Here is a 14,640-nt window from a genome sequence, read left to right as displayed (position 1 = left end):
CTTACACCCACCATGTGAAGATGTGAAGAAGGGAAGCACAGTGTTACTACTTCCATTTTAAAGATGAAAGGTAGAGAGAGAGTGGGAGATTCTCCCAAGGTTACTCAGGACAGCCATAGATGAGTTGGAAATTAAACCCAGGTCTCTATACCCACATTCCTTTACCTTAACCACAGAACCCTCCTCCTCTAAAACATGGCAAGTCAGAATGACAATAGAAGCTTGTCTATGACTGTAGCACAAAGGCACTGCTACCAATTTCTCCTCACTTCAGGCCCGTTAACCTCACAGTCCATAAGTAATTACAACAGCCCCCTCAAGGGCCCAAGGCCAGTTCAATCACTCCCTCAGCCCCCAGCCCTTCTTCCCAGAGCTAAGTCCCAATGCAAGGTGTCTCACAGGTTTTACCCAGCTGAAGCGTGGCCCTATGGTTCTGGCTTTCAGGGCCAAACCCTCCTCTCAGTCAGGGTCTCTAACAATAGCCTCCTGCTTACTGCAGCTCCTCTCTGTCACAGCTCCCTTAATGACAGGGTCTTCCCTACCAAAGTCTTTCACACTCCCTGCAGTCTTTCAACCATTTCCTGAGTGACCCCAGCTTCTTGGCAGGCCTCCTGTCTCTAACAGCCTCAACTACTCTCTGCAGCTTCCTCCTGACTTCTATATTAGAATCACCCGAGTCCTCTCAGGTGTGTGTAGCTCAAGGCAAGCCACCCTGGGTATAGCTACACAGGAATAAAAGACCTGTGGCATGGCTGTGGCTGGCCTGGGTCAGCGGACTCAGGCTCATGGGGTCTGGGCTGTGAGACTCAAAATTGCTGTGTAGACATTCAGGCTCAGGCTGGAGCCCAAGCTCAGAGACCCTCCACCTTCACATGGCCCCAGAGCTTGGGCTCCAGCCCGAGAACTGAACATCTACGCGGCAATTTTTCAGCCTGGAGCCCAAGTCAGCTGACTCAGGCCAGCCACGGGATTTTTAATCACTGTGTAGATGTACCACCTGTTACATTCACCCTAAGAACTGACGTAATTTGTTTAGAACACATCTGTGGGATCCATTCCATTGGATTTCCATTTCAAATGAGACATCTGTCTAGCATAGAAAGGATATATAAAGCATGTAAGTCATAGAATGGATAACGGCCAGTATTTTCAAAAGTGACTAGTTATTTTAGCAAAAAGAAAAGGAGTACTTGTGGCACCTTAGAGACTAACAAATTTATTTGAGCATAAGCTTTCGTGAGCTACAGCTCACTTCATCAGATGCATTCAGTGGAAAATAGAGTGGGGAGATTTATATACATAGAGAACATGAAACAATGGGTGTTACCATGCACACTGTAACCAGAGTGATCACTTAAGGTGAGCTATTACCGGTGGGGGTGGGGGACACCTTTTTGCGAATACAGACTAACATGGCTGCTACTCTGAAACTAGTTATTTTAGGTGCTTCAGTCCTTGGGTGCCCAGCTTGAAACATCTTAAAGGGGCCTAATATTCATATAGCAAGTGTTCAGCACTTTATAAAAATCAGCTGTCTTGGGTCTAGTTGTTTTTGCAAATTTTAGCCAATGTATACAACTTTTGCCTTGTCATATATCTTGCCCACAGACCTCCAAGTATATTTTAACTGGTAATATTTAATAACGCAACAATTGCTTTCTTTCTAAAAATTAGGTGTCTATTTTTTGCTAAACCACAGTGATTTGCCCAGGGTCACACAGGAAGTCTGTGGCACTGCAGGGAATTGCAGCTGGGTCTCCTAACACCTAAGGACAGGTTTCAGAGTAACAGCCGTCTTAGTCTGTCTTTGCAAAAAGAAAAGGAGTACTTGTGGCACTTTAGAGACTAACCAATTTATTTGAGCATAAGCTTTCGTGAGCTACAGCTCACTTCATCGGATACATACTGTGGAAACTGCAGTAGACATTATATACACACAGAGACCATGAAACAATACCCCCTCCCACCCCACTGTCCTGCTGGTAATAGCTTATCTAAAGTGATCATCAAGTTGGGCCATTTCCAGCACAAATCCAGGTTTTCTCACCCTCCGCCCCCCCCCCCACACACACACAAACTCACTCTCCTGCTGGTAATAGCCCATCCAAAGTGACCACTCTCTTCACAATAAGAAAATGAGTACTTGTGGCACCTTAGAGACTAACCAATTTATTTCAGCATGAGCTTTTGTGAGCTACAGCTCACTTCATCGGATGCATACCGTGGAAACTGCAGCAGACTTTATATACACACAGAGAATATGAAACAATACCTCCTCCCACCCCACTGTCCTGCTGGTAATAGCTTATCTAAAGTGATTGTCACTTTGGATGGGCTATCACCAGCAGGAGAGTGAATTTGTGTGGGGGGGTGGAGGGTGAGAAAACCTGGATTTGTGCTGGAAATGGCCCAACCTGATGATCACTTTAGATAAGCTATTACCAGCAGGACAGTGGGGTGGGAGGAGGTATTGTTTCATATTCTCTGTGTGTATATAAAGTCTGCTGCAGTTTCCACGGTATGCATCCGATGAAGTGAGCTGTAGCTCACGAAAGCTCATGCTCAAATAAATTGGTTAGTCTCTAAGGTGCCACAAGTACTCCTTTTCTTTTTGCGAATACAGACTAACATGGCTGTTACTCTGAAACCTCTCTTCACAATGTGTATGATAATCAAGGTGGGTCATTTCCAGCACCAATCCAGGTTCTCTCACTCCCTCACCCCCCTCCAAAAACCACACACACAAACTCACTCTCCTGCTGGTAATAGCTTATCAAAAGTGACCACTTTCCCTACAATGTGCATGATAATCAAGGTGGGCCATTTCCAGCACAAATCCAGGTTTTCTCACCCCCCCACCCCTATACACACACAAACTCACTCTCCTGCTGGTAATAGCTTATCAAAAGTGACCACTTTCCCTACAATGTGCATGATAATCAAGGTGGGCCATTTCCAGCACAAATCCAGGTTTTCTCACCCCCCCCACCCCTATACACACACAAACTCACTCTCCTGCTGGTAATAGCTTATCTAAAGTGACCACTCTCTTCACAATGTGTATGATAATCAAGGTGGGCCATTTCCAGCACAAATCCAGGTTTTCTCACCCCCCCACCCCTATACACACACAAACTCACTCTCCTGCTGGTAATAGCTTATCTAAAGTGACCACTCTCTTCACAATGTGTATGATAATCAAGGTGGGTCATTTCCAGCACAGATCCAGGCTTTCTCATTCCCCCCCCCCCCCCCGGGGGACACACACACACATAAACTCACTCTCCTGCTTCCGCTGATGTACACGGGCTGAAATTGTGGAATAGCAGCATCACTTGCCCCATAACCTCAGCTGTGCGGAACACAATGCCATCCACAGCCTCAAAAACAACTCTGACATCATAATCAAAAAGGCTGACAAAGGAGGTGCTGTTGTCATCATGAATAGGTCGGAATATGAACAAGAGGCTGCTCGGCAGCTCTCCAACACCACTTTCTACAAGCCATTACCCTATGATCCCACTGAGAGTTACCAAAAGCAACTACAGCATTTGCTCAAGAAACTTCCTGAAAAAGCACAAGATCAAATCCGCACAGACACACCCCTGGAACCCCGACCTGGGATATTCTATCTACTACCCAAGATCCATAAACCTGGAAATCCTGGGCACCCCATCATCTCAGGCATTGGCACCCTGACAGCAGGATTGTCTGGCTATGTAGACTCCCTCCTCAGGCCCTATGCTACCAGCACTCCCAGCTACCTTCGAGACACCACTGAATTCCTGAGGAAACTTCAATCCATCGGTGATCTTCCTGATAACACCATCCTGGCCACTATGGATGTAGAAGCCCTCTACACCAACATTCCACACAAAGATGGACTACAAGCCGTCAAGAACACTATCCCCGATAATGTCACGGCTAACCTGGTGGCTGAACTTTGTGACTTTGTCCTTACCCATAACTATTTTACATTTGGGGACAATGTATACCTTCAGATCAGCGGCACTGCTATGGGTACCCGCATGGCCCCACAGTATGTCAACATTTTTATGGCTGATTTAGAACAACGCTTCCTCAGCTCTCGTCCCCTAAAGCCCCTACTCTACTTGCGCTATATTGATGACATCTTCATCATCTGGACCCATGGAAAAGAAGCCCTTGAGGAATTCCATCATGATTTCAACAATTTCCATCCCACCATCAACCTCAGCCTGGTCCAGTCCACACAAGAGATCCAGTTCCTGGACACTACAGTGCTAATAAACAATGGTCACATAAACACCACCCTATACCGGAAACCTACTGACCACTATTCCTACCTACATGCCTCCAACTTTCACCCTGACCACACCACACGATCCATCGTCTACAGCCAAGCTCTGCGATACAACCGCATTTGCTCCAACCCCTCAGACAGAGACAAACACCTACAAGATCTCTATCAAGCTTTCTTACAACTACAATACCCACCTGCGGAAGTGAAGAAACAGATTGATAGAGCCAGAAGAGTTCCCAGAAGTCACCTACTACAGGACAGGCCTAACAAAGAAAATAACAGAACGCCACTAGCCGTCACCTTCAGCCCCCAACTAAAACCCCTCCAATGCATTATTAAGGATCTACAACCTATCCTGAAGGATGACCCAACACTCTCACAAATCTTGGGAGACAGGCCAGTCCTTGCCTACAGACAGTCCCGCAACCTGAAGCAAATACTCACCAACAACCACATACCACACAACAGAACCACTAGCCCAGGAACCTATCCTTGCAACAAAGCCCGTTGCCAACTGTGCCCACATATCTATTCAGGGGACACCATCACAGGGCCTAATAACATCAGCCACATTATCAGAGGCTCGTTCACCTGCACATCCACCAATGTGATATATGCCATCATGTGCCAGCAATGCCCCTCTGCCATTTACATTGGTCAAACTGGACAGTCTCTACGTAAAAGAATAAATGGACACAAATCAGATGTCAAGAATTATAACCTTCATAAACCAGTCGGAGAACACTTCAATCTCTCTGGTCACGCAATCACCGACATGAAGGTCGCTATCTTACAACAAAAAAACTTCAAATCCAGACTCCAGCGAGAAACTGCTGAATTGGAATTCATTTGCAAATTGGATACTATTAATTTAGGCTTAAATAGAGACTGGGAGTGGCTAAGTCATTATGCAAGGTAGCCTATTTCCCCTTGCTTTTTCCTACCCCCACGTTCTGGTTAAACTTGGATTTAAACTTGGAGAGCGGTCAGTTTGGATGACCAGCAGGAGAGTGAGTTTGTGTGTGTATGGGGGTGGGGGGGTGAGAAAACCTGGATTTATGCTGGAAATGGCCCACCTTGATTATCATGCACATTGTAGGAAGAGTGGTCACTTTGGATAAGCTATTACTAGCAGGAGATTGAGTTTGTGTGTGTGGTTTTTGGAGGGGGGTGAGGGGGTGAGAGAACCTGGATTTGTGCAGGAAATGGCCCACCTTGATTATCATACACATTGTGAAGAGAGTGGTCACTTTGGATGGGCTATTACCAGCAGGAGAGTGAGTTTGTGTGTGGGGGGCGGAGGGTGAGAAAACCTGGATTTGTGCTGGAAATGGCCCAATTTAATGATCACTTTAGATAAGCTATTACCAGCAGGAGAGTGAGTTTGTGTGTGTATAGGGGTGGGGGGGGGGGTGAGAAAACCTGGATTTGTGCTGGAAATGGCCCACCTTGATTATCATGCACATTGTAGGGAAAGTGGTCACTTTTGATAAGCTATTACCAGCAGGAGAGTGAGTTTGTGTGTGTGGTTTTTGGAGGGGGGTGAGGGAGTGAGAGAACCTGGATTTGTGCTGGAAATGACCCACCTTGATTATCATACACATTGTGAAGAGAGTGGTCACTTTGGATGGGCTATTACCAGCAGGAGAGTGAGTTTGTGTGTGGGGGGGGCGGAGGGTGAGAAAACCTGGATTTGTGCTGGAAATGGCCCAACTTGATGATCACTTTAGATAAGCTATTACCAGCAGGACAGTGGGGTGGGAGGGGGTATTGTTTCATGGTCTCTGTGTGTATATAATGTCTACTGCAGTTTCCACGGTATGTATCCGATGAAGTGAGCTGTAGCTCAAATAAATTGGTTAGTCTCTAAGGTGCCACAAGTACTCCTTTTCTTCTAACACCTAAGGTAGCACCCAGTCCACTGAACCATCCTTCCTTTCTTTGTCTTTGTATGGTAAGACAACTCCTAGAACAATGGGGCCCTGATCCTGAGTAGGCTTCCTGGGTGATGTTGCAATAAAAATAAAAATACTGCAGCAGAACCATTGTTCTAGACACGTTCACCATCATTTTTGTAAAGTCCAGTATAGGAGAACAAACTAAAAGGTGGGAAGGATAAACAAATTGTCCTTGATTCAGAGGAAAAGATATGCATGCTCAACTTCATTTCCATGAGTTTTAATTTCCCTTGGCTGGAGCACTTCTTTCCATCTGTTTCAATGGTCCTTTGGAGCCGTTTTCAGTCCGCGCAGTGAGGTTAGTGTTGGTAGCCTGGATGGAGATTGTAAATCTGTCTGCTTTGTACTGTTCTACTCCAAGCAGGCTGCCAGCAGTAGGAAATGTCATCCCTATTCGCTGGTGCCTGGGCCCACAATGATGATGGTTATTGGTTTCTGTCACTGTGTATGTTAAGGTAGAATTTAGACTAGCATCCCCAGACAGGATTTCGCTGGACTAATGTGCTGTACAAACACAATCAAACCTGAGCCCGGGCGCTGTCTAGACACACAGGGCAAGAAGCCAGCCCGGTGCAAGGGGCTGTGAGCGGGAGGCTGGCTCTGTGGCCTGATGCGCTGCTGGGAGCATCTCTCCCGGCGGCTGCCTGACCCTTTATGGGAAGAACCGGGAGGCCAAGGGGCGGAGGAGGGCGCTGGCCCTAAATAAACCTCAGCCGGGATTGCGACCTCCCCCCCCCCCCTTTGGCTCAGTTCCCCCCGGACAACCCGCCGGCTCCGAGCCGCTGTGACAGCCCCAGCAGCCGGGGGGGCCGGGCCCGGGGGAGGGGGCCCTCGGTGCTGGGGGGGCGGCGGCGGCCGGCGCGAGGGGCAGGGCCAGCCTTGCATCATCCCCGCCGGGCTGCAGCGGCGGCGCGGGCGCCTTGCCTAGCCGGGGCTGCAGCAGCGGGCAGCGGGCGGCCGGGCCGGCGGCATGGAGAGGCCGAGCGAGAGCTGGAACGGCCACGTGCGGAGCGGCGCCCTGGCCGGGCGGGAGGCGACGGCGGGCCGGGCGCTGCCCGCGGAGCCGGCCCGGCGGCGGGGCGGGGGCTGCGGCCGCTGCCTGAGGAAGCACTGCCTGGTCATCCTGACCGTGGCCGGCGTGCTGCTCGGGGTGGCCCTGGGCGCGGCCGTCCGCGGCGCCCGCCTGAGCCGGGCGCAGGTGGCCGCCCTGGCCTTCCCCGGGGAGCTGCTGCTCCGCATGCTGCGGATGGTCATCCTGCCGCTGGTGGTCTGCAGCCTGGTCTCCGGCGCCGCCAGCCTGGACACCCGCGCCCTGGGCAAGCTGGGGGGCATCGCCGTCGCCTACTTCATGGGCACCACCCTGGTGGCCTCCGCGCTGGCCGTAGCCTTGGCCTTCATCGTCCGACCCGGGGCCGGGGCCCAGGCGCTGAACACCAACGCCCTGGGGCTGGCCGACGCCCTGCCCACCAGCAAAGAGACGGTGGACTCCTTCCTGGACCTCGCCAGGTACCTGCCTGCCCCCCGTACCCGTGCTAAGGCGGGAGCTGGCCCCCCACCTGGGGGGGGGGGTGTCTGCTGCTGGAGCCGAGGAACCACCTGTTAGGGGATCAGCCCCAGCTCGACCCTGGCGCTGACCGTGGCTAGCACTAGACGCTTCAGAGGAAGGATGTGCAGTAACCTGCCCCCAGTAATGTGCAGTAACCTCTCCTAAGCCCCTTAATTAGAGGTTGGTTTATGCCCTGAAGCGGGAGGGTTTCTAGACTTTTTTTTTTTTTACTATTATAATTCTACCCATAGAAGTGTCTGATCCCACTTTGAATCCTGCTCAGCTCTTGGCCTCAGTCATATCTTGTAGTAGTGAGTTCCATTGGTTAGTTACGTGTTGTGTGAGAAAGTTATTTCCTTTGTTCAATTCTGAATTTGGCTCCTTTTGGTTTCATTGAAAGCCCCCGGGGTTCTTGGGTGAATACAAGGTGTGTAGACCATTCATTATTCTGCATGCTTTTATCATATCCCCTCTCATTCATAGATCTAAGGTCAGAAGGGGCCATTGTGATCATCTCTTTGGTCTCCTGCATAGCACAGGCAACAATGGGACTTCCCCAAAATAATTCCTAGAGCATATCTTTTAGAAAAACATCCAGTGTTGATTTAAAAATTGTCAATGAGGGAGAATCTACCAGGTAAATTGTTCCAATGATTACTTACTTTCACCATTAAAAATGTACGCCTTATTTTCAGTCTGAGTTTGTCCTGCTTCAACTTCCAGCCACTGGATCATGCTATATCTTTCTCTGCTAGATTGAACATCCCATTATTAAATATTTGTTCCCCGTGTAGGTACTTATAGACTGTAATTAAGTGACCCTTTAACTTGTGTTAAATTAAGTAGATTAAGCTCTTGGAGTCTGTCACTATAAGGCATGTTTTTTAATTCTTTAATCATTCTTGTGGTTCTTCTTTGAACCATCTCCAATATACCAACATCCTTCTTGAATTGTGGGTGCCAGAACTGGACACAGTATTCCAGCAGCTGTTGCATCAGTGCCAAACACAGAATTAAAATAGTCTCTCTACTCCTACTCAAGATTTCCCTGTCAAAGGCATCCCCTGATGAAGGCAAACAATCCCAGTCTTTTCAATCTCTCTTCATATAAAAGTTTTTCCTGCTCCCAAGTCATTCTTGCTGCATATCTCTGAACTCCCTCTAATTCTGCAGTATCCTTTTTGAGAAGGGGTGATGAAAACTGGTTGCAGTATTCCAGTTAAGGCTATCCCATTGACTTATACAGTGGCATGATTGTATTTAATATGTTTTGTATTATCCTCCACCCCACTCCTTTTTCATCCTGACATTTTGAAGGTTCCTTCCACCTATTGCAGAGAAAGGGAGCCAGCTGAAAAAATTACAGCCCCATGAGAACTTCCTTCAAAGGGAAAGCTCCCATTTCTAATTACGTAGCAGTTATTCTTATTTTGTCTTATTGCGTAGTAGGTGTTGTTATTTAATTTTAAATAGGTGCTGGGGCGGGGGTCAGAGTCTGCAGTAACACTTCTACAGTTCACTATTTTTAGTGTGCAGATGCTGGGAAAATCTGAATAAGAGAGATTTGTTTTTTTTAAAAGACACATTTCAGTGAAACACACAGTGCCAACGTTTTCATCATCAAAGGGAGAGATTCTTAATAATTTCATAATTATTTCCAACTGCAGTCTCTTATTCAATGATTAATCTTTGTTCAACTCTTTCAAAGTGTAACACACAATATATTAGTAGTATTCAGGACCTGATAGTGTCATCTTACTCACGCTGAGTAATACTTTACTCTGTGAGTAGTCCCATTGCGGTGGTTAATCAAAGAGGAAATTACTACATAATCTGAAAAAAGTGGCAGAATGAATGACAACCTGCAAGTTGGAGTGCAGTGTCTTCAAATAAAAATATACTGAGGGAAATTGTTATAGTATAATGGGTATGAATGTATGGAGATAAATTCCCTTTTATAAGAACTGATAGTCTCCTGTTCATATTTTGTCTATTTTTGGTCTGGGGAGAAGAGTTACAATATAAAAGCAAAGTGACCGAGCTCTTATGTTTAACAAACATGTTAGTTCAAAGGTTTAGTTGGTTTTTTTTTTTTTTAAATATACATTGTGTTATTGTTGAGGGCTATAGAATGCCCATTGAGATGAATTGGAATCGATGGGGTGGGGGAAACCAATCTAAGAAAAAGAAAAACAATTTTTTTTTAAATGTAGAAAGAATATACCTGTCACTGCTAAACTCTGAGAGTCTAGAAGACCATGATAATGACCCAAGCTGTATGCTGCGCATTCATAGGATGCTGGGCATGTGTGTGGTATTTTCTTGATCCTGGAGTTCTGAGTGTTCTGAATGCATACAGGATGGACGGGGGCCGAGCACTTCCAAGTGTGCTTGGTAGGATTTCTGAAGTTCCACCTAAACTTGGGAGCAGTAGACAGATTCCCCCAGCATCATCTAAACGCAAATGCTGAGTTTAAATGAAGTAGATAGAGCTCAGAGTCAGGGGTTTGATAAGGTGTATTGTGATGGTTCTCGGGCTTCCCAGGACTGTGAGTCATCTTGTTCCCTACCATCTGCCTCTTGCGAGAGAGAGTCTTCCCTGTGATAGCGGGGTGTTAGATTCCTAACCCCACCAGCCTTTTAGCCACTCACCCACTCTCCTCCAGGTTGTGCCAGTATCCTGTCTTTGCTCTGCAGGTAAACAAGAGGTGCACCACAATCCCCTTGAAGTGATCCCCTGTGATATCCAGCCCCTGACATGGGATACTCACGGAAATTGCTGCTCCCAATGGAGCAGTGTACCCCACTTTACCAGTTTTACCTTAAACTACTGCTTGCTGTATCACACACAGCACTTATGAGCACTTACAATAAAACAAAATAATGTATTTTTAAGGAAGAATAGAGGTTCCACTAGAAACAAGAGAGTGATGGAAACAAATGGTTACAATACAAAACAAAATCTTAAAATGCAAACTAGGGCCCTCCCTTATTAATAGTTACATTTTTCTATCTCATAAAGTAGGTTTCCCCCCCAAAGGTTTAGAGCTCGCTGGCTTCACAGGAACCAGGATCCAGTCTTTCATGAAACAACCCAACTCCATCAGATGTCTCCTCAGTGAAAGGATGCAGAGTGTCTTTCTCCACCCTGTGATGTATCCATCTTTTATCTTTAGTCACAGACTGGGTGACCCCCCAGAATGTTCCTTTCTACCCCTAAGTGGTTTTGATTGTTTGCCGTTGTCTTTGATGGTTTTCCATTGACTATTTTGAGATGGGCTAAGGGTAGACAATTGAACCTTACATTACATCACTGGCTGACCAAGGAGGGATAACAACTCTCTACCGCTTGAATGGGCCATCATCAGGCCATATTATCCTCTGGTGACTAACTTTTACTCCAATCCCATAGGCATAGTTTTCAATATAGTTCTGTTATTCCTTAAATATTATGTGTACAAAGATCTCACAATGATTGAGTATTGATAAGTTACAAGCTTTCAGTAGAGATCTCACGTGCTACCTTTTATGGGTAAATTCCATGAAAGCAGTGTATTAGGTGTAGTGAGTTTGTCAGGTCTGAGACAGGAGCTGCTTGTAAAGAACAGTGATCCCTTTGCCCAGTGAGTTTCTGTGTCACAGTTACCAATGGAATGTAATCCTCCATGCTAAAAAACAAAACAAAACAAAAACAACACTTGCTGGCTCAGTAAACAACACTAATGTGCACATTGGTGCCATTTCTAGAGAAAAAGCATTGACTGATTTTTTCCCCCATTTTGGTTTATACAAAGATAACTAAGTGCCTATCTTATATTCAAGGTGCCCATACATAGTTTAATCTAATGAAATATCCTAAGATAATGGACTACTCTTCCCATCCATATGAAGAAATACACACCAACCATAAAAACCTTCCCCAGCAGACAGAAAAACCCCTTCGTACCTCAGCCAACCTGTCCTCAAATGTCCTGGAGAAAAGAAGATCCATGCAGCATGTCCTGATGATTGACAGATCCAGCCTTTGGTGAATGAGGGAAGGGAACAAATTCCAAAGTCAAGAATCCCTTGAGGAGCATGCTCTGGCAGCAGTGCCCCAACTCTGGCCCTCTGCATTGATTTCAGTTGTGGCAATGTCCCACAGAAAGAGGAGCAGTCGGTCTCTCAAGTAATCAATCCCTAGCAATAAGCACCCCTCTAAAACACACTAGGGGGCCACTACGATAATGGGACAAAATCCAATTTGAAAATATCAGATGAAATGGATTGTTCCAACACACCATCGCCGCCCTCCCCCATGTATCACCTCCAACACACTGGCCCGCTCAACACAGAATCCCACCCTGAAACCTGGAAACACCATCCCTAGACTGTTGCTCTGTCCCCTCCCCAAGCACCATGTTTTGTTTTTGTTTTTGAAGAGCTTTGCACTGTGTCCAGAAGGTTAACAAATCCAGGCTCTGGCTGACCAGGGGCAGAGCAAGTTATGTGAGGGACTTGCATGGAAAACACCCCACTGGTTATTTCCCTCTTGCCCTAGTATTGCTTTTTAAAATGTTTCTGCTGATCTCAGCTGTGGCAGAATGCTACAGGAGAGGAGGTCTTTAAGCTGGCAAAGCGTCAAACCATTTAGGGCTTCACAGGTTCAAATCAAGACTGAACTGTGCCTGGAATCAAACTGGCAGCCAGTGCAAATCACTTTCACACTGAAAGCACACAACACTGATGCACTATGATTTTTTTTTTAGTATGAAACACTTCAGTTAAACCCAAGGACACGTGGCTTTGATTTTTTTGGCTGTTATCTGTGGTGTCTGGAAACGTCCTTTGAGATTCTGCTACGCAGTTCAGTTCAAATTGGGGCAACAGCAAATGCCAAAATATGTAGACTGGTCAAAAATCAATTAAAATGTTTTCAGTGGTATCAAGACAGTTCATAATTAGCTTGGGAAAAACAGGTGGCAATGACACACCTGAACATTAAGACGGGATAGTCTCTCTGAAAGATACACTCCAGCTCAACCCGAGGTTATGGGCTTGAGGCAGGAGTTAGTGGAAGAGTGAAATGGTATAGCCTGTTTTATGCAGGAGTTCAGACTAGAGGATCATAATGGTTCCTTCTGGCCTGACAAGCCATATATCTGTGAATTGGACTGTGAGGTGATTATTAGTGACATCATAAGTGGCACTCACACTCTTAGTGTACTTTTTAGGCACAACAAGGCTTGAAACCTAGTGTAAACCTTCCCCTAGGTGGAAATAGTGAATGGGAACTGGGACCCAGCCTGGAGAGTCAATATTTAACATAGATTCTCTGGAGATTAGAAAAGCTGTCTTTTACCAGGACATGCAGTTCTGGTTTTTTAAAAGTCTATTGCTTGGTGGCCAGAAGTAGTGCTTTGCATTGTTCCATGGGAGGCTGGGGTTTGGCTCTGTTCCCAGGCTTGGCCACTGATCACTCATTCACTAGGCCAGACCTCTGAAGTGGCGACACATATGAAAATGAAATATTTATTGAAGGACAAAACAAAAGAGAATATTTTCCTCCCAGTTGAGGTGAAACCAGATTTCAAAATCTCGGCGTTTTCTGCAGGGTGGAAATTCCAATTTTTGGCTAGCTCTAGTTGTAACACTCTTGGGAGGGAGTGAAAAATTATCATCCCCATGTTATAGATGGAGAAACTGAAACAGACTGGATCGAGACCCCCAGGAATCAGTATCAGAGCCAGGCTCAGAATGCAGGAGTACTTTTGCACTTAGTCCCATTCTCAGTTGAGCTTGCAGAGAATACTCTGCCTTTGGGTTTCAAGAGGGGGAACCTGCAGCCGTAAGGATTGAGATCCCCAGTCACTGACTGGAGTCACCCTGAACATGGACACTGGACTATAACCTCTGGATTATTTCTAAAAGGTGGCCTTAAATCAACAATCTAGTGGCACTAAATCTCACAGTCATGGATTAGCCCTGTAAATTGAGGGATGGATAGGCATGGGTTTCACAGATCCCAGTGGCTAGCCCTAAGCAACTGTGGTGGAGTAATGGGCCTTAGAAACAATCAGCGGACTGTTCTGTGATTAAATGAATCTGTTAAATCAATCTGTTTTTGAAAGAGTTATAAAAATGAGACTATCAGTAAATAGCAACAGTCTACTCTGAGACCAAAAGGGATAAAAGTCTTGCATTGTAATGACTATGATGTGGGATAGGGAATGGTGGGTTAGTAGTTACAATTATACAGTTGCTTGGGCTGTGTATTTTCAAGAAATGCTAAACACAGAGTGTCATGTATTGGCAACAGGCTATGTCCATTTCTGAAACCTCATAATTATTGCATACACGATGAAAAAGGGAATGTTGTAACTTAAACAGGAGTTGTAGAGTCTGCACTTGCTTTTTGCCGCACTCTGATTCAGAAACTAACATCCCCTACGTTATTGGTGGAACTGATTCTTTGGAATTATTAGGGAATGGAACAGTAGCTGTTTTTACAAGGTTGTGCATTTGTGAACAGGATAAAAGCTTCCGAATGAGTGTATATCTTTAACAGAGAAGACCCCAGTCTAATCTCCTCTAACCGTAGTTATCTCCTTATCTAGGTTCCTTTTAAAATGATTAAATTAAGTGGGGTGACAGTGCGTCTTGCATCAGGTACAGGGCGGGTATTTTGCAAGCTTCCTCACTCTGCTCTGCCAGTGCCCCAGACCCTGAGGCAGTGCTGTCCATTCATGCTGAATGATGCCCCCTGTGAGTGCTGGCTGTTTTTCTTTTTGCAAAACGTACACTGTGTTGTGACAAGTGGAGAGTTCTCTGCCCAGCTCGCAGCCATCCTCGCTGGCCTGGGCACTGAGGAGAGG

The 14,640-nt window shown here is 46.2% G+C and overlaps 1 protein-coding gene across 1 annotated transcript in view; it reads left to right on the top strand.

The window, feature by feature from the left end:
- Positions 1 to 7,160: 7,160 nt before the first annotated feature.
- SLC1A4 (solute carrier family 1 member 4) overlaps positions 7,161 to 14,640 on the top strand; it is a 42,210-nt gene continuing 34,730 nt past the window's right edge. Inside the window, exon 1 of the mRNA XM_084623072.1 lies at positions 7,161 to 7,746. Within this exon, the coding sequence (XP_084479198.1) occupies positions 7,211 to 7,746 (536 nt within the window). The 5' untranslated portion in view covers positions 7,161 to 7,210. The remainder of the gene's footprint in view (positions 7,747 to 14,640) is intronic.

This window comes from Lepidochelys olivacea (assembly GCF_965140295.1).
Source record: "Lepidochelys olivacea isolate rLepOli2 genome assembly, chromosome: 3".
Lineage (NCBI taxonomy): Eukaryota > Metazoa > Chordata > Testudines > Cheloniidae > Lepidochelys > Lepidochelys olivacea.
The sequence above is the reverse complement of the archived record's forward strand: the minus strand, read 5'-3'. Positions and strand labels throughout refer to the sequence as shown.